The 21,059-nt window shown below is 37.1% G+C and overlaps 1 protein-coding gene across 50 annotated transcripts in view; it reads left to right on the forward strand.

Moving 5' to 3' along the window:
- The window catches only part of Dscam1 (Down syndrome cell adhesion molecule 1), a 635,227-nt gene that overhangs the window by 556,400 nt on the left and 57,768 nt on the right, over positions 1–21,059 (forward strand). For 46 of the 50 annotated variants that reach the window (XM_076206304.1, XM_076207477.1, XM_076208806.1 and 43 more), the window contains exons 30-31: positions 470–636; positions 18,650–18,835. In XM_076206304.1, the coding sequence (XP_076062419.1) occupies positions 470–636; positions 18,650–18,835 (353 nt within the window). Of the gene's footprint in view, positions 1–469; positions 637–18,291; positions 18,454–18,649; positions 18,836–21,059 lie in introns of all 50 variants that reach the window. The other 4 variants (XM_076209117.1, XM_076208948.1, XM_076209017.1 and 1 more) reach the window with 1 other exon arrangement.

Below are 21,059 nucleotides of genomic sequence, written 5' to 3' on the forward strand. Positions count from 1 at the left end.
AATGGGTAGGAGTGGCTACATGTCTTTTGACTTGGCTACCTGCCTTATAAGGGGGGGGGGGGAAAGCCCTTGCTATATAGATTTTTTTTTTTTTTTTTTTTTTTTTTTTTTTTTTTTTTTTTTTTGTTTTTTTTTTTTTTTTTTTTCTAGATGTGTTTATTATTTTTATTTTTGTTATTCAGGTTTATAAGCCAGGGAAGGGTTATTATTAATTCTTCTTCCTGCTAAACACAAATCCATTCCATCATCTAATTTAACTTCAATTAGGAAAGATGATTAATAGTGTGGTTCAGACACTCATAACTTGAAAGTTATGTATTTTTTATTGTTGCCGTTGATTGGGTAATCAATCCCATTACTGAAAAGATTTGTTTCATATGGTTGTATGCATAAGAATGTCACATGACTATGTGTTCTGCCTGTTAATTGGTTTATGCAGATTTGAAACTGACATTGTTGTACAATGCAGGCATCAGGTTGATTGGACTATGGCAAGCAATCAGGTCAAACCCTCAGGCAATTATGTGATTATGGAACTGACCCCTGCCACTTGGTACAACCTCCGCATCTCTGCTCACAACAATGCCGGTTCCTCTGTAGCTGAGTATGAATGCGCCACTCTTACACTCACTGGTGGTAAGTTCATGAACATTATTGATACAAAGCAAATTAGCTTTAAAGCAACAGGAAAATGTCTTGTTATTTCTCATTTGTCTTGAACATGCAGTAAAACCAAAATAACTAGATTCAGAATATGGAATAGGCTACTATATTTTCCCAAGAAAGCAACAAAAACTGAAATTATCCAGTCATTGAAAATAACAAATGCATTGAAGGTATGTGGGAAGTCAAAGCCCTGTTTCAATGTGGCGCATGAGCAAGTATCTCATTACTAATGGCATGAACAGATGCATCACAGTACTAATTTTATTACTGGCTATTAAGTTGTCTTTGTCAGTTTTGCATAAGATTTACTCCTGATATTGATATGTTGTACATAGAATATTCAATTGTTTTAGGTAAATTGGATGGGGTAAAAGGGGCTTTGGGGAAGAGGGGAATGTCTGTTGAGGAAGGACAAGTGAGGACAGAAGACAGGGGTGAATGGAGAAAGGTTGTATATGGATGATGTGATCCATGAGGTGGAATGGGTGGGGGAATGGGGTGTAAGGGAGTATGTGTAAAAAAAAATTGATGCAGCCCGAAGGGATTTCTCCGTCTTCTCTTTTTCTGCATGAGGGAGGGGACAGAGAGGGGGGGTCACCAATTTAATGAATCAGCCTTGCTGTGGATGTGCTTTGTCTTGTGACACTGCTGCTGACCCAGGGCAGTGGACAAGATGCAGGGATAACCTGTCATCCAAGAAGTGCCAAGATAAGAGGGAGGGAAGAGGTTGGAGGAGAGTGGAGTGTGATAGGGATGGAATGGGTGGGAGTGGTTTTTTATGCCTTTGTTTTTTGGCCACCTCCCTTGTAAGGGGGAAAAAGCCCTTGGTATATGTATGATTTTTGGCAGTATGTTGTACAGAATTAATGTCATGCATATATCTTGTGTCTGGTATAGGTATAAAGAAGACTTAGTAGATTAGAAAAAAAAGCATGAGTTGATAGTAGGAAAGTGAAGCTAATGAAAAATGATCAAGATAAAAAATAATTGTATGTATATGAGTAGCTCCATGGGAGAGTGATCCAAGTACCACAGGTTGACAGACCCTGATTTTGTGCTCAACCAACCAACCTGGGCTTCCTGGGAGTTAGATTTGTCTCCCTCTGACTTACCACATGGTCGAAAGAAACAAATCCAACTCCTACCAGGTAGTTTAAGAAGCCCAGGTTGTCTGGTTGAGCATGAAATCAGGGCCTGTGGCCCATGGCATTTGGATCACAGAGCTACTTATTTGAAAAATACTGTTTCTGTTAGCAGTCACATGAGTGCTTGCAAGAGTATTAGTATTTTAGTGGCAATAACCAATACCTCTTTCCTTGAGGACAATATTGTACCAAAGAAGGGGAATCATAGAGGTTGCAAAGGACAGCTTGCCAAGGGTAGTATAAATAAAAAGTGACAAGCATTCCCCATCTGGGATATTGGCTGCATGTCATTGTGGCAAAGTAGCATGCAGCTGATACTTTAGGGTCTATATGGGGTGCCCCTACAGACCAGAGCCTCACATCATTTTGTCTGTGATAGAGGAAGTCGTTGTTCATAGAGAAATGATGACACTTTTATTATACTGTGACTGTCCCTCCGTTATGCTGTCCCCTCCCCACTTTTGTTACTGTCCTGTACCATTTCTCTGAATATTCATTTCCTTTTTTCACCTAACCTTGTGGTGGGGGAAAAGAATGCTGCCACCAAGTCTTCCCACTTGAGTCATATGAAGCGACAAAAAATGGGATGGGGATAGAACTAAGAATCCTGTTACCTGTAGCCCCACAGGGGACATTCATAAAAAAAAGTAAAGGCATAAGAGGGTCTAAGAGTTTTCCTACCAGTACCCTAAGGTTTGGGTCTTTTAATGTCCATGGATGTGGTAAAAATGAGAGTAAAGGGGAAGAGATAGCTAGTATGTTTGTGGGAAGAAAGATGGATGTACTGGCATTGAGTGAAACTAAGTTGAAAGGGAGGGGTGAGTGTGAGTTTCAGAGTATAGTTGGGAGGTTCTTACTTCTGAGGAGTGAAGAGAGGGCGAGGGAGAGAAGGGGTGGCTAGACTAGTAAGTGAAGAGATAGGTAAGCATGTAGTGGAGTAGAAGGAAGTTTCTTCAAGGGTAATGTGGATGAAGGTAAAGCTGGGAAAGAAGATATGGGTTTTTGTAAATGCATATGGGCCTGGTAGTGAGAAGAGCATAGAGGAAAGGGAGGCTTTTTGGATAGATTTAAACGAGTGCATAGAGGGATTAGAAAGAAATGTCAGTGTAGTTGTATTGGGAGACCTTAATGCTAGGGTAGGAAATTAACCAATAGACAAAGTGATCGGGAAGTATGGAGTTCCAGGAAAAAATCGTAGTGGTGAGTTGATGGTGATATGTCTCAAAAGAGAGTTGATGATAGCAAATAGTGTTTACCTAGTTGTGGTGACCCGTTTTTGTATCTCGCATGATCAAGTTTGTTCTTAAATTCTTGTATTGTGTTTGCACACACTATTTCTTCATCCAATTAGTTCCATATATCTATCACTCTGTGTGGGAAGCTGTTCTTTTTCAGGTCTTTTCTGTAGTTATCCTTTTTGAGTTTCATTGCATGTCCTCTTGTTTTCCCTCTGTCCCGCATTGAGTTCTTTCTTAAAGTCGTGTATAGTTTTAGCACTCACTGTTTTCTCTTTTAACTTATTCCATGTATCTATCACTCTGTGTGGAAAGCTATTCTTTTTCAGATCTCTTCTGTAACTGTCCTTCTTAAGTTTCTTCTTGTGTCCCCTTGTATTTCTATTGTCCCATTTAAGTAGATCATCTCTGTCAAGGATTTCCATCCCTTTCATAATTCTATATATGGATATCAAATCGCCTCTTTCTCTTCTTTGCTCCAGAGTTAATAATCTTAGTTTTTCTAATCTTTGTTCATATGTCAGCATACTGAGTGTTGGTGCCATCTTTGTTAGTGCTCTTTGAATTCTTTCTAGTTTCATTATTATTATTTTTTTTTGTATTTTGTGACCATAGTGTCACTGCATACTCTAATTTTGGTCCTATCAGTGTAACTAGGATTTTCTTCACCATCTCCTTGTCCAAGTAGTCAAAGGCCACTTTCATTGATCTTATTAATTTGTAGGTTTCTCCAACTATTTTATTTACAAAATCGATACTCCCTTTTTCTTTTACTTAACTTTATGCAGGAGAATCTTGCATTTAGGGATTCTTAATCTCCTCTCCATATCCCATTTAGCCACCATCTATGACATGCATGGGAATATGGTGATGATATTTTTATCTTCCCAGTGCATGAGCTTAGGAAAATGAAGAGATGGAGACTTAAAGTAGAAAAAAATAGGTTCAAGGGGGATAGTAGAAATGAGGAACAGCAAAAATGAAAAAGCTGCTCAGCATTCCAGTGAGTGGAGGTTTGTTCCTAACATAGATGAATGTAAATCTAACACTAAAGTCCAAAAATATTGACCACATATAACTGCAGTCAGTACTTTAGGATGGGTTAATGCATGAAATTGTGGATTTCCATTGAATATCTGGTTATTTCTGGTTTTACTGTAATTCATTCTCTCCCTTTTGTTTACCTCATTTTCATTGTTGCTTAAAGTAGCAAGTTTAGCCTTAGAATTATAAATACATTGGACTTTTTCACTTGGGATGGTTAATAATATCAAATAACGTAAATGAAAGTATAATTCCTAAATATTTCAGAATAATCATAGATAAGACTTTTTCCCAGTGGAATATGATTTTGCAAATAATTCATGTGTATAATGTTCTGTTTATTCAGCATGTGTATGGTATGTGAAGTAATTAAAAGACCAAATCTTGTGTGATAAACAGAGAGTCTGAGATATTCTGCCTCATTTATGAAAGGGTCTTAGTAGTTTTGTGTGAGAACTGGGAAAGATGAGTAAGAGTTTGTGTAGAAGTCATTGGATTTTGTCACTCCAGTACATAGCATAGCAGCTTGACCCATTTGAAGCAACTTTCTCATGTGAAGTCAAGTTTTGTACAGACAAGCTGCAGGTGTACTTCAGGGGTAAGTATTATGGCATAGGTGTGGACATACTAACCAGGGGAAACTGCTGGGCAAGACTGATTCATACCAGTTAACTTTCTTTTTTTGTTTCTTTTTTTTAACAAAACATAACAAACTTTAAAAATTATCCTGTTACAAGAAAGTCATTCTAGAATAGAGAAATTAATTAACACTTTTTCATAATTCAGGATACAAAACACTTACTGTATTTTTATAAGCAGAATAACAGTAGAGGCTATTCTATGAGTTGAATATAGAAGAGGGATAGTTATTATTAGTATTATATTACAGTTATCAGTATATATTTGGTATGGTGTTGTTATGTGTACACTGATGAATGTGCACACACACACACACACACACACACACACACACACACACACACACACACACACACACACACTCGACATGAGATTGAGACAATGGTGCATCAAAACGAAAAAAACCAAGGACAGAAGAAATAATGGAGAAGGAAGAAAATTAAAAGTGGCCTATACTAACATTGACGGACTAATTTCAGGTCTGAACGAACTCAATGATTATCTGTTAGAAACAAAACCAGACATAATGGGAATTGTAGAGACTAAACTAAGAGGTGAAATACCATCCATCGTTATTGGACAAGGTCTATACAATTACTGGATAAAAAACAGGGACAAGAAACAGGGAGGGGGAATCATGTTCTTGGCCAAGAAAGACCTAAAGGTGACAAAAATTGCAGAGGGCAAAGGTAATGTTGAACTGATCATGATAAAAGTCGAAGGCAAGAATATGAAAAGTAGAAAGTTTGTGGTGACCCATGTGCCTCCAAAAACGAATGCTTGGAAAGAAAACGAACATACAAAAATGCTAGAAGATACAAGAAAATCACTGAATGAGATACTAATGGGTAAGGGTAATCTGGTAATTATGGGGGACTTCAATTGCAAAGAAATTTGTTGGGACAGCATGACAGTGCAAGGAGGAGATGACTCGTGGGGCAATGTACTGCTAGACATGACCATGGAGTACACAATGACCCAATGGGTCCATGAAAACACAAGGTACAAAAACAATGAAGAGCCATCGAAACTAGATCTAATATTTACAACAGAACCTGAAATAGTGGACAAAGTCCAGTAAAAGACACCAATTGGAAAGAGTGACCATGTACTCATCGAAACTATACTAAAGGAAGAAATAGACATGGAGATGAACGAAAAGCATAGGAAAGGAAGATTGATGTACAACAAAACAGACTTTACAAAACTAAAGACATTCTTCCAGAATGCAAACTGGGAAAAATTCTATATGGAAGAGACAACAGTGGAAGGGAAATGGAATATATTGATGGATGATTACAATGAAGGGGTAAACAGGCATGTACCAAGACAAAAGCGAGAGAGAGTACATCAAATGTTGGTTCAACAAAAGATGCAGTGAGGCAAAAGACAGAAGGGACAAAGCTTGGAAAAGGTGGAGAAAAGACAAAAAACAAAGCAAATGGCAAATTTATATAAACTGTAGAAATGAGTATGTTAATGTGAGAAGAGAGGAAAAAAGGAACCATAAGAAGGATATTATAGATAAATGCAAAGATCAACCCAAGCTATTCTATCGGTATGTAAATGGTAAACTTAAAACCAAACAGGAAATGGTGAAACTACGCCAAGGAAATATAGAATACACAGAAGAATTAGAGATGGCCGAAGTCATGAACAATCACTTTAAATCTGTCTTCACCAGAGAGAAAATACAAAATTGGGACGTAGATAATAACAAGCAATCTCCCCACATGAGTGAGTTTACAACATCACAAAAAGAAATATCAGAACATCTATCAAAACTGGACGTCAGAAAATCACATGGCCCGGATGGTATTGCAAATTGGATTCTAAAGGAGTGCAAAGAAGAACTAACAGACAAAATACACATCATAATAAATAGCTCACTCAAAGAAGGAAAGATACCTAATGACTGGAAAAATGCTAACATTGTACCAATATATAAAGGAGGAAACAAGGAAGAACCCACCAACTATAGGCCAGTATCACTAACAAGCACTATAGCCAAAATTTGTGAGAAAATAATCAAGAATAGATGGGTAAAACATCTGGAAGACAACAACATATTAAACCCAAGACAATTCGGGTTCAGACAAGGAAGATCATGCACCACAAACTTAATATGCTTTTACTCAAGGCTAATAGACATAGTGCAAGAAAGAAATGGATGGGCTGATTGTGCATTCCCAGACTTGCAAAAAGCCTTTGACAAAGTACCACAGAAAATTACTAAAAAAACTGGAACACATAGGAGGAATACAAGGAAACCTACTAAAATAGATGGAGGACTTCCTGACTGGTAGAAAGATGAGAGTAGTGCTCAGAGAAAAATATTCAGATTGGAAAGAGGTGGTCAGTGGAGTACCGCAAGGATCTGTACTGGCACCTATAATGTTTGCTATCTATATGAATGACATGGACGAGGACGTGAACTGTAGCATAATGGAGTTTGGAAAAAGCAAAAACAGAATATCAGGAAAATATACAATTGGAACCAAGGAAGTAAAGAAAGTAGGATCCGAAAAAGACTTGGGAGTAATTATCACGAACAACTTGTCCTATGATAAACAGATTAACAAAATTGTCGGGGAGACTTACAACTTGCTTAGATCAATAAAAGTGGCATTTGCATACTTGGACGAAGACATGATAAAAAAAATATTGGCTACATTGATAAGGCCTAGACTAGAGTATGCGGCAACATTGTGGTCCCCCAGTACCAAAAAGAATATAAATAAAATAGAAAGAATCCAAAGAGCAGCTACTAAAATGGCACCTGCACTTGCAAACCTATCATACGAGGAAAGATTGGCTAAACTGGAGTTACCGACACTGGAGCAAAGAAGAGAGAGAGGTGACCTATTGACCATCTACAGAATCATGAAAGGCACAGAGATACTTGATAGAGAGGACTTACTTAACCCATTAAACTCCGATGACAAGATTCTTGTCATTTGGTCAAATAAAACAAAAAATCATAAAAACCAAAATGTTTGATCAAACATTTTGGTGTTTTATGACTTTTTGTTTTATTTGACCAAATGACAAGAATCTTGTCATCGGAGTTTAATGGGTTAACTGGGACAAGAGAAACACAAGAGGACATGGAAAGAAAATAAAAAAACATAGCTATAGAAGAGAACTGAAGAAAAACAGTTTTCCACATAGAGTTTTGGACACTTGGAACAAACTGGATAATGAAATAGTATGCATAAAAACCATTCATGAGTTTAAAAGCAAACTAGACACTGCGAGATACAATGGCAGGACACCACGAGCATAGCTCCCCTTCCCTCAAAATACAACTAGGTAAATACACACACACACACTTTCGTCGGATGGACGGCGAAGATTGGAGTTCTGAAGAAAAAGTGAAATTTTTGTGGATCTCAATGCAAAGGAAGTACCTTATTGTATTTACAGGGAAGGGAAAGCTCGTGGTGTAGTGGGAAAGTGAGGAAAAAGGAGAAGTGGAGGGAATACTGAGGGAAATGGAAGGAAATGAGGAAGGGGAGGACTTGGTCCAGGAGGCCAGGCGTCTTGTAAACAAGAGAAGGACCGATGATTTTGGTGAAGGGATTAACAAAAATGTAAAGATTAGAAATATAGATAAGAGCAGCACAATGGAAGGTGAGGATAATAATTTCCAGGGATTTAATGAGGGGGGGCAGATACCAACCTCCCCCGATTAGAAAGACTAGAGGAAAAACTTGAACAAATGACTGAACATTGGGAGAATAGGTTCGGTAACATAGCAAAGATGGTGCAGAGAGTTGAAAAATTGAAAGAACTAGAGAAGGTGAACAAAAACTAACTAAAGAAATAGAAGAATTAAAAAAACAGTTAAAAGAAGTAAAAGAGGAGAATGAAGAATTAAAGAGGAATAATAAAGACAATAAAGAGGCCATAGCAAAAGAAGCACAGGGTTGGAAAAAAATCCAAGAAAGAAAACAGTAAAGTTGCATTTACTGACATAATTAAACAGCAAATGAAAGAACAAACTGAAGACTCAGTTATTAACCCCTTCAATACAAGGCAAAATCTTGCGGGCAGCATTAGCTGCCTGACGTGCAATGTTGCGTCATAATACTCGCATTATAAAAAATAAAGTCACTGCTGTATTAATCGTTTTCTCTTTCACCCGTGAATTTTGATAACCATAGAAAATATGATGAAGCCAGTTTACAGAGTATGGGGGTCACAGGTACAACTACAAAAAAATATAATCAAGACGCCGACGTCGGCATCCTTGCGTACCCACTTGCTCCTCATGACGCCTACGTAGGCATCACCGTATGGAAGGGGTTAAAGTGATGAGACAGAAGGAGAACATAGTAAGAGACTTAGCAGATAAAAAGAAATGTATACAGTATTTATATTAGGAATGGAAGAGAAACATAACCTAAATAGAACCACAAGAATCAATGAGGAAAAAGAAAAAGTAAGCAGTTTACTAGAATTAGTTCAGGAAGATGAACCTGAAATCATGAAACAAATTGAAGAGATGTATAGACTCGGAAAGTATAGTACAAATAAGACCAGACCAATTAAGATTAAATTCAGGTCACAAATGATGGCAGAGAATATCTTAACAAAAACAGGGAAACTAGCAGTAAGTGAACAATATAAAAAGGTATGGATAAAAGGAGAAATAAATAAAGAGGAAAGAGAGGAGGAAAAAATGAAAAGACAAGAAGCTAAGGAAAAAAAACGAGAAGAGAACAGAGTCAGAAAATGAAAAATTCTTTTGAAGAGTAGTGAATACGAAAGTAAGGAAATACGGCATACTAGAGAAAAACAAAATGGAAACAGAGAATACAATGGAAGTGGCAGAAAACTAAGAGTGTCTTACACAAATATAGATGGATTAATAACAGGATTGAATGAGCTGAATGATTATCTGAAGAAAAAAGAACCGGACATAATGGGAATTGTAGAAACGAAATTAAAAGGTCTACCACCCAACAGTGTAGGACATGATGCATATAATATTGGATTAGAAACAGAGACAAAACAAGGGGGTGGAGTTATGTTCCTGACTAAGAAAGATATAAATGTGAGGTGTGTCACATATGGAAAGAATACAGTAGAGATGATTATGATCGAAGTGGAAGACAGAGATAAGAAGAGCAGAAAGTTTGTGATAAATTATGTGCCTCCAAAAACAGCCTCATGGGAAGAGAGTGAACATAAAAGTATGTTAGAAGACACAAGGATAATGGAAGATGGAGGAACAATAGTTAAAAATATGTAAAAATATGCAGAGATGAAAAGAGAAACTATGAAAAAGAAATAATAGAAAGATGCAAGGAACAACCTAAACTATTTTATAGATATGTGAATAGTAAACTAAAAAACAAACAAGAAATAGAAAAGCTGTGCCAGGGAAGTTATGAATATACAGAGGAACAAGAAATGGTGAAATTATGAACAATCATTTCAAATTAGTATTCACAATTGAGAACTCACCTAACTGTGAGGGAATAGAAAGACAGAAATCCCCCAATGAAGGAAACTGTAACACAGAAGGAAATTAGTGACCAAATAAAAAACCTTGATGTCAGAAAATCGCATGGGCCGGAGGGAATTACAAATTGGGTTCTGAAAGAATGCGTAGAAGAGTTAACGGATGAAATATATAATATAATCAAATGCTCGCTCAAAGAAAGAAAGGTACCACAATACTGAAAAAATGCAAATATTGTACCAATATATAAAGGAGAAAACAAGAAAAATCCAACTAACTACAGACCGGTCTCCCTAACAAGCACAGTAGCAAAAATATGTGAAAAAATGATCAAAAGTAGATTGGTTAATCATCTGGAAGAAAAAACTATACTGAATCCAAATCAATTTGGATTTAGACAAGGAAGACCATGTACAACAAACCTGATCTGCTTCTATTCGAGACTAATAGAAATAATACAAGAGAGGGATGGATGGGCAGACTGTGCCTATCTAGACCTACAAAAAGCATTTGATAAGGTACCACACAAAAAATTAATAAGAAAAATAGAATCAGTAGGCAGCATTGGAGGAAAATTATTGGAGTGGATGGAAGACTTCCTGACTGGAGAAAAATGAGGGTAGTAATTAGAGACAAATACTCGAAATGGTAAGAAATGATAAGTGGTGTCCTGCAAGGATCGGTGCTGGCTCCAATCATGTTTGCCATATATATAAATGACATGGATGAAGGAGTAGAGTGCTATATGAATTTCTTCGTAGATGACACAAAAATACTAAAGTAAGGACAGAGTATTGTGAATCATTACAATCAGACCTGGACAAAATCTGGAAATGGAATAAAAAATGGGAAGTGAATTTCAATATCAAGAAATGTAGTATAATGGATTTTGGAAAAAGTTAAAACAGGATATAGAAAAATTATATAATTGGTGAAGAAGAAATAAAAAAAGTGAACTTGGAAAGAGACCTTGGAGTAATAATCAGCAAAGGCATCACTGGACAAACATATCAATAAAATAGTTGGAGAAACATTCAACCTACCAAGAAAGATTGTGAATCACTAGATATTATAGACAAAATCTGGAAAAGGAGTCAAAAGTGGGAAGTGAACATCAAGAAGTGTAGTATAATGGAGATTGGAAAAAGTACAAATAAATTATCGAGAAAATATAAAATTGGTGAAGAGGTAAAAAAAAGTAAGCTCGGAAAGGGACCTAGAAGTAATAATCAGCAAAGACATGTCACTGGACAAACATATCAATAAAATAGTCGGAGAAACATTCAACCTACCAAGGTTGACGAAAGTGGCATTTGACTATTTGGACAAGGAAATAGTCAAGAAAATATTAGTTACAATGAGAAGACCAAATTTGGTGTATGTTGCAAAACTATGGGCACCCAGTAGTAAAAAGAATAAAAAAGATTGAAAGAATACAAAGATGACACCAACACCCTCCAAATTGACATTAGAATGAAGATTGTCCAAATTGGAACTACCAACTGGAACAAAGAGAAAGAGGAGATCTACTATTTATAGAATCATGAAAGGAATGGAAATCCTAGATAAAGATGATTTATTAAAGCGGGACAAGAGAAAAACAAGACATGAAAAGAAATTCAAAAAGCAATTATAGAAGAGATCTGAAAAAGAATAGCTTCCCACGTAGAGTGGTGGATACCTGGAATAAATTAGATAAGGCAACAGAGTACGCAAACACTATTCAAGAATATAAGAACAAACTTGATGCTGAAAGATACAAAGATGGGTCACTACGAGCATAGCTCTCTTCCTGTATAATACAACTAGGTAAATACACACCTAGATGTTAGAAAATCGCATGGTCTGGATGGAATTGCAAATTGGATACTGAAGGAATGCGGGGAGGAACTAACAGATAAAATACACACTAGAATAAAATACTCGCTCAAAGAAGGAAAAGTACCACAAGACTGGAAAAATGCAAACATTGTACCAATATGTAAAGGAGGAAGTAAGGAAGATCCAACTAACTACAGACCGGTCTCCCTAACAAGCACAGTAGCTAAAATATGTGAAAAAGTGATTAACCCCTTCCATACGGTGCCGCACACGTAGGCGTCATGAGGAGCAAGTGGATTCGCGACGCTGCCATATCGGCGTCTTGATTATATTTATTGTAGTCGCCCCTGTGTTTTTACATTCTCCCAAATGCGCCCTTAATCCCATTCTCTGTGGTTTTCAAAATTCGCGGGTGAAAGAGAGAACGATCGATATAAGCGGCGACTATATTTTATGATGCGAATATTATTTCGTTACGTCGTACGGCTGGCATTGGCTGCTGCCCGCGAGATTTAAGTCCCGTATTGAAGTGGTTAAAAGTAGATGGGTTAAACCTCTGGAAGAAAAATCTATGCTAAACTCAAGCCAATTTGGATTTAGACAAGGAAGAACATGTACAACAAATCTAATCTGCTTCTATTCGAGAATAATAGATATAATAGATGAGAGAGATGGGCAGACTGTGCCTATCTAGATCTACAAAAGGTATTTGACAAAGTACCACACAAAAAATTAATTGAGAATTTTTAATCAATAGGTAGCATTGTAGGTAATTTATTAAAATGGATGGAAGACTTCCTGACTGAGAGAAAAATGAGGGTAGTAATTAGAGACAAGTACTCGAAATGGGAAGAAATGATAAGTGGTGTTCCACAAGGGTCAGTACTGGCTCCAATCATGTTTGCCATATACGTAAACGACATGGACGAACGTGTTGAATGTTATATGAATTTCTTTGCAGATGATACAAAAATATTAAAGAAAGTATCAACAAATGAGGACAATGACTCATTACAATCAGACCTAGACACAGTCTGGAAATGGACTCGAAAGTGGGAGGTGAACTTTAATATCAAGAAGTGTAGCATAATGGAGTTTGGTAAAAGCAAAAACAGAATTTAGAAAAATTACAAAACTGATGAAAATGAAATAAAAAAAGTGCACTCGGAAAGGGACCTTGGAGTGATAATCAGCAATGACATGACACCGGACAGACATATAAACAAAATAGTAGGTGAAACATACAACCTACTAAGGTCAATGAAAGTGGCATTTGAATACTTGGATGAAGAAATGATAAAAAAAAATATTAGTCATATTGATTAGACCAAAACTGGAATATGCAGTGACACTATATGGACACCCAGTACTAAAAAGAATATAAGGAAACTAGAAAGAATACAGAGAGCAACAACAAAGTTGGCACCAGCTCTTTCCAAATTAACATACGAACAAAGATTATCGAAACTAGAACTACCAACACTAGAGCAAAGAAGAGAAAGAGGTGATCTACTGACTATACATAGAACCATGAAAGGAATGGAAATCCTTGACAGAAATTATTTACTAAAAAATTACAATGAAAAAACAAGAGGTCATGAAAAGAAACTCAAAAAGGACAACTATAGAAGAAATAGGAAAAAGAATAGCTTCCCACACAGAATGCTGGATATATGGAATAACTTAGATGAAAAAAACAGTGTTTGCAAATACTATTCATGATTTTAAGAATAAACTTGATGCTGAAAGATACAAAGACGGGTCACCACGAGCATAGTTCCCTTCCTGTATAATACAACTAGGTAAATACACACATATACTAACATAGTATGATTTCAGAACTAAATGAATTAAACGATTATCTGTCAATAGAGAAACCAAACATAATGGGAATTGTGGAGACAAAATTAAAAGGTCCACTACCATTAAATACTATAGGACAAGGTCTATATTACCATTGGGCGAAAAATAGAATGGAGAAACAGGGTGGAGGAGTCATGTTTTTGACTAAGAAAGATTTAAATGTGAAATAGATAACAGAAGGAAAAAATAATATGGAATTGATTATGATTAAATTTGAAGACAGAAACATGAAAAGTAGAAAATCTATAGTAATATGTGTGCCCCCAAAAACACAGCCTTGGACGGATAATGATCATTCCAAAATACTGGAAGACACAAAGAATGCATTAATTGAATTATTGAAAGGAGGAGGAACCATAGTAATTATGGGTGACTTTAACTCAAAAGAAATATGTTGGGAAGAAATGACAGTGAAAGGTGGAGAAGAACTTTGGGGAAATATTCTATTGTATATAACCATTGAATACATATTGACTCATTGGCTCCGATAATGTTTGCCATATATATAAATGACATGGATGAAAGTGTGGAATGTTATATGAACTTCTTTGCAGATGATGTGAAACTACTAAAGAAAGTAAGTACATAGGAAGATTATAAATCACTACAAAAAGACCTGGATAAAGTCTGTGAATGAAGTCAAAAGTGTGAAGTGAATTTCAACATCAAGAAAAGTAGTATAATGGAATTTAGAAAAAGCAAAAATAGAATATCAGGACAGTATAAAATTGGTACAAAGGAAGTTCAAAAAGTCAACTCAGAAAGGGACCAAGGAGTAACTGTCAGCAATGACATGGCACCAGACAAAGTGACCTTTGACTACCTGGATGAAGAAATGGTAAAGAAAATATTAGTTACATTGATAAGACCAAGATTGGAGTACGCTGCAACACTATGGACACCCAGTACTAAAAAGAACATAAAGAAATTAGGAAGAATTCAAAGAGCAATGGCAAAGATGGCACCAACACTCTCCAAATTGACATACGAACAAAGGTTGGCTGAACTGGAACTACCAACCCTGGAACAAAGAAGAGAAAGAGGAGATCTACTAACCATCTACTGAATTATGAAAGGGATGGAAGTCCTTGATAGAGATGATTTACTAAAGTGGGATAAAAGAAAAACAAAAGGGCATGAAAAAAATAAAATAAAAAGGATAGTTTCAAAAGAAATCTGAAAAAGAATAACTTCCCACATAGAGTGGTGGGTATCTGGAACAAAGTGAATGAGGAAACAGTGAATACCAAAAGTATACAAGAATTTAAGATCACACTGGATGCTGAAAAATACAAAAGTGGGTCACTATGAGCGTAGCTTCCTGTAAAATACATTTAGGTAAAACTAGGTAAATACAAAAGTACAAAAAAAAAGAAATGGAAAACATAAGAATACAAGGTAAAATACTAAACTGGATGGAAGATTTCTTGCATGGCAGAAAAATGAGATTAGTGCTCAGAGAAAAGACTTCAGCTTGGGAGGAGGTGATTAGTGGAGTTCCACAGGGATCAGTATTGGCTCCAACAACGTTTGCTATTTATGTGAATGACATGGATGAAGATGTGTAATGTTACATGAGCTTTGCAGATGATGCTAAATTGCTGAGGAAAGTGAATTCTGAAACGGATTGGGAATCAATGCAGAGAGACCTGAACAAGGTTTGGAAATGGAGTCAGAAGTGGGAAGTAGACTTTAAGAAATGTAGCATAATAGAGTTTGGAAAAAGTAAAAAAAAAAAAAAAGAATATCATGACAATATAAAATTGGAACAAAGGAAGTAAAGAAAGTGGGATCTGAAAAAGGCCTGGGAGTAATTATCACAAATGACATGTCCCCTGATAAACAGATAAACAAAGTTGATGGAGAATCTTACAAATTACTAAGATGAATAAAGGTGGTTTTTACCTATTTAGATGAAGTACTGTGTCTACCAACTTTGAAAGATTGAAGAGAAAGATGATGTGATTATAGTGTTCAGGTCAATAAAGGGGATAGATTTTGAAAGAAGAGATCTGATTAAAGATGGGAGGTCATGGAAGTAAATTAAGAAAGACCAGATGTCGAAAGGATGTGAAGAAATATAGTTTTCCATGTAGGTGTATAGATATGTGGAATAGTTTAGAAGGTGCTGTAGTCCAAGCTGAAACACTACATGAGTTCAAATCTATATATGATAATTTGAAATCAAAGGTATAGATCAAGTTAGAACCGTACTTGAATTTGAGTCTAGGTATGTTAGAAAATTAGAGAATAGGAGACAAGACCCAATGAGCGTTCCTTATTTCCTGTATAGTAGAATCAGGTAAATTAGGTAAATATACAATGGAGAGCAGTAATGAGTGGAGTTCTACTAGGTTCAGTGCTTGCACCAATAATGTTTATTGTCTATGTCAGTGACATGATGGAAGGTACAATAAGCTATGCCATCATGTTTGCAGATGACACAAAAATCATGAGAAGAGCGAAAAACAAGGAGAACTGTAGACTATTGCAAAAACATCTAGACGCTATTTTTGCATGGAGCCAAGAATGGGAAAGGAAGTTTAATGCCAAAAAATGAAGTATTGGAAATAGGCAATAACTGCAAAAGACCATCCTTAAACTATTCCTTGAGAAGAGAATCCATTACAAAAGTTAAAAAGGAGAAAGATTTGGGAGGATTGATAAAGTACAACCTGTCACCTTATAGACATATCAGCAGGATTGTGGAAGAGATGAAAGTGACTTTTCACTATAGGGAAGAAGAGATGAAAAAATTCATTGAAACCCTGATCTGTTTAAGACTGGAATATGTGTCAGTAACCTGGTCCCCACACAGAGTGGAGGATGTAAGTAAGATTGAGAAAATACAAATGGCAGCAACCAAACTGGTTCCCAGCCTGGCAGATAAACCATACAAGGAAAGGCTAAAAATTCAAATATAATATGATAATTGGAAATCAAGGACATATATTAAGTTGGAACTCTACATGAATAGGAGGCTAGGTATAAAAAAAAAATGGAGAGTAGGAGATGGTATGCAATGAGTGTTGCTTCTTTCCTGTAAACTACAGTTAGATACAATCAGGTAAATACACACAAAACACCCCACACATGGACATCAGTGTGCACAAACAGCTAATTGCAAGTATAACACCATGCATGCATTTACTGTGAATACATACACAACTGTCATACATATATGCACTGTGTGAATGTACTGTATATACAGAAGTCAGATTATATGTATGTAGTTTATTCATAGCCTTAAGAATTTAAATAATTAAGTTTTATCTGATTCAAGATAAAAAAGATCATGATAACATTCTGAAACATACCCTCAAGTGTTTACCCTGGGCATGCATGCCACACCTAAAGCTGCGTGGTTGCCTGCTCCTGGAATGAGGGTTTGCCGAGCTTCATGAGCATGAGTGTGGGAGCTGACATATAGAGAGTGGTTTCCCATTCCTCATGACTTGACTCACAATATGCCTTGAAAGCCAAATCCATGCCAATGCTGTGCATATGTGGCATGTGTGGGTAATTTTTGTAACATGCTTCTCACCATCTTACAATGGCAGAGCCTTTTAATTTTGTAGCCCTAATTGTGTGACAGCTCACAGTTGAGGGCTGCAGCTTCCAACCAGTTATTGTCCACTTGTAGATTTTAGCTGTTAGAAAGCCAGTTCCTTCAACTTGGAATTATTTCTTAAAAGTTATTATGTTTGATAATTATTTGGTTTTATTTAATGTTTAGTCCAGCATCCCCAACATATGTACAGTTTAGTGGAATATAGATGTTGAGGAAATGTGTTAGTGCAAGAGAAATGTTTCTGCATCTTGCAACAAAAGCACATTGACCTTCCTTAAACCATAAACTGGTAGCAGTTGACCGAGTCAGTCCAGGTCACATGTGGGATGAGGACACCCCTAAATTCATATATAACAACCATACAAGATCCCCAATTATTTTTTAATTTAGTTAAAAGCTGAAGTTACCCATTAATTGGATAGTGTTTAAAACTAGCTTAGCTTTAATCTAATAGTCTCTGATCAGACAGAATTGGGTGCGTGCAAGACAAGGCCTGGACTGAAGTGTGTACAGCTTGCACTAGTACCTGAAAGGGCCCCAGCAGTTTGTCATCAGCTTTGTTTTTCTTTCAAGGATATGTTTTTCATTTCAAAATGTGGTTATTATTGGAACTGTACCACAGTAATCTGAGTATAGGAAGCTCATGAAGTTGTGGGAGGGTGGGGAAGTTAAGTTAGGGATGCTCTGTCAGTCAACCACACTTAAAAGAGTTTTCTTGTTATGGTGTAAAGATTAAAGTTTTAATATCTTCACGTATGGGCCAGTACTTTTGTACTGGCAGTAAGTAGGCTTGGTGGCATTCGGTGTAAGTAAGCTGAGGGGCCGGTGCTCTTCCAGGTACTATTGCCCCTGCTCGTGAAGTGCCTGCTTATGGGGCTGGTGACCTTCCTCTGTACCTCAACCTTAATCTCATCGTTCCTGTTGTATCTGCCATCGTGGTCATCGTTCTAGCCATCGTCATCATCTGTTACTTGCGAGGTCGCAATGCGCCCATCAAAGGTATGCTGTTGCTTGCATGCTTTGCTTTTCCTCCTTCCCTCTGCTTGGCCTCCTCCTCTGTTGAACTGCCTGCAGAAGACACAGCTTGTGTACACCTTCATGCACCATAGGTAAGGACAGGTATGGCTGGAGTGTGGATGTGCAACTGCTCATTAAGTAGCAGATATGGTGGGTGATGCATCCAATGTCCTTCCAGCCACGCTGGCTCCCACTGTACCAGAGGCCAAGCTCTCTTGGCTGCCAGATTGGTGGCCTGCATGGCTCGACCACAACATTATTGTCCCTGTCGTCGCCACAGTTGTCGTCATCATCGTGGGCATCGTTGTCATCTGTGTGGCAGTCACACGCCGCAAGTCAGGCATTGAGAACACCAGACTCCGAGGTGAGGTCCTTTGTCTAACCAAGCACAACATAACCAACCAGAAACAAAGGACAGGAGAACTTGGCATTATGGGTGTGGATGGTGTCATGTTTACTGTTTGCTGTGTGTTCCTCCTGTTGCCCAGCAAGTGGATGACCTGAGTGTGGTCACATGTCAAACCCTTACCTCTGTTTTAACCACCACATGCATCACAACCTGCTTCATTTATGACCAGTTTTATATACTTGAACTTTGAACTACATCCATTAGCATATTGTATATTGATGCATCTGCTCTCTCACATAAATACACACTTGTACACACACACACACACACACACACACGCACACACCCCTGTTCACCTAGCAGTGAGTAGGTACGGGACCTTAGTCAAGGAGTTGTGACCTTGCTGTCCCGGTGTGTGGCGTGTGAGTGGTCTCAGAGCTACCCAGAGATCGGCAAATAATGAGCTCTGAGCTCACTGCCATAGGGTGGTGTCTGGCTGTCTCGACAGAGACTGCAGCAGATCCGAGGTGAATACACACACACACACACACACACACACACACACAGAGGAGATTTGATAGCTATTTACAGAATCATGAAAGGCATTGAAATTATTGATAGAGAGAATCTGATAAAATGGGATGATAGAAATACAAGAGGACACGGAAAGAAAATCAAGAAAGACAGCTATACAGTAGAAGAGATCTGAAAAAGAACAGCTTTCCTCACAGAGTAAGAGACAGTTGGAACAAGTTAGATGAGAAAGTGGTGTGTGCAAAAACAATACATAAATTTAAAAATAGTTTAGATAAAATGAGATATGAAGACAGGACACCACGAGAATAGCTCCCCTTCCCGTAAAATACAACTAGGTAAATACAACTAGGTGAATACACACACACACACACACACACTGGATGTGGAGAGATACAGAAACGGGTCACTACGAGCATAGCTCTCATCCCGTAAAATACTAGGTAAATACAACTAGGTAAATATACACACACACACAAGGAAAGGCCAAAACTATACACGATTTTAAGAATAAAATGGATGTGGAGAGATATGAAAATGGGTCACTATGAGCATAGCTCTTGTCCTGTAAAATACAACTAGGTAAATACACACACACACATGCATACACAGAGGACAGAGGAAAAACAAGAGGACATGCAGTGAAACTCAAAAAGGATAACTACAGAAGAGACCTGAAAAAGAACAGCTTCCCACACAGAGTGATAGATATATGGAACAAATTGGATGAAAAAATAGTGTTTGCAAACACAATACAAGAATTTAATAAAAAAATTGATCTTGCGAGATACAAAAACAGGTCACCATGAGCATAGCTCCCCTTCCTGTATAATACAACTAGGTAAATACACACACACACACACATCTCGTGGCATGATGGTAGTGATTGCGGCCACCACTATGGTGGTCTGGGTTTGAATCCTGCCCAGGGCTGAAATAATTTCAGTATTGCTGCACTGGGAGTCATTACTCCAACTTTCATGGGCAGGGAGTTGGATGTGTGTGTGTGTGCATGTAAGGTCACAGCATTACCCATAGATCGGTCATATATGAGGTCTGAGCTCTCTTCTGGGAGGGAATTAGCTGTTAATCACAAGTCCAACACATGATCCAAGACCATGTTGAATCACACACAAACACACACACTCAAGCAAAGGCACACACATTTATACATGTATATGTAGAGTTGCCTTCACTTATAAGTACTACAGCTACTAACGCATTTATGGGAGCTTTAGATGATCTTTGATTCATAGATTTACAACATGAATGACTTATTCATATTGTAAACATTTGACATAAAGAAATACACTTACTACTGGAATGAAGAAGATCCCTGGTACCATAGCACTTGGAAGTGAAGTCTAGTGTGTGTATGTGTGTGTGTGTGTGTGTATATATATATATATATATATATATATGTATATATATATATATACATATATATATATATATATATATATATATATAATATATACACATATATATAAACACATATGTACATACATACATGTAATAGATGAATACATATATCCATTCATATTGTATGTGCAGAACAGCCTGGTAAGCTAGGAAGATGAAGTTACAAAGCACTCTTTGTAGATGGACATTAGTCACCAAGCTTAACTAAACAGTAGCTGAAAGTAGCATACCAGTAAAGGTTCTGTTCTATACTATCAATTCAAAGTTTTTTCATCTTCTTTGT

The sequence above is a fragment of the Oratosquilla oratoria genome, chromosome 1 (assembly GCF_046742065.1).
Source record: "Oratosquilla oratoria isolate Oo_2021 chromosome 1, ASM4674206v1, whole genome shotgun sequence".
Classification (NCBI taxonomy): Eukaryota; Metazoa; Arthropoda; class Malacostraca; order Stomatopoda; family Squillidae; genus Oratosquilla; species Oratosquilla oratoria.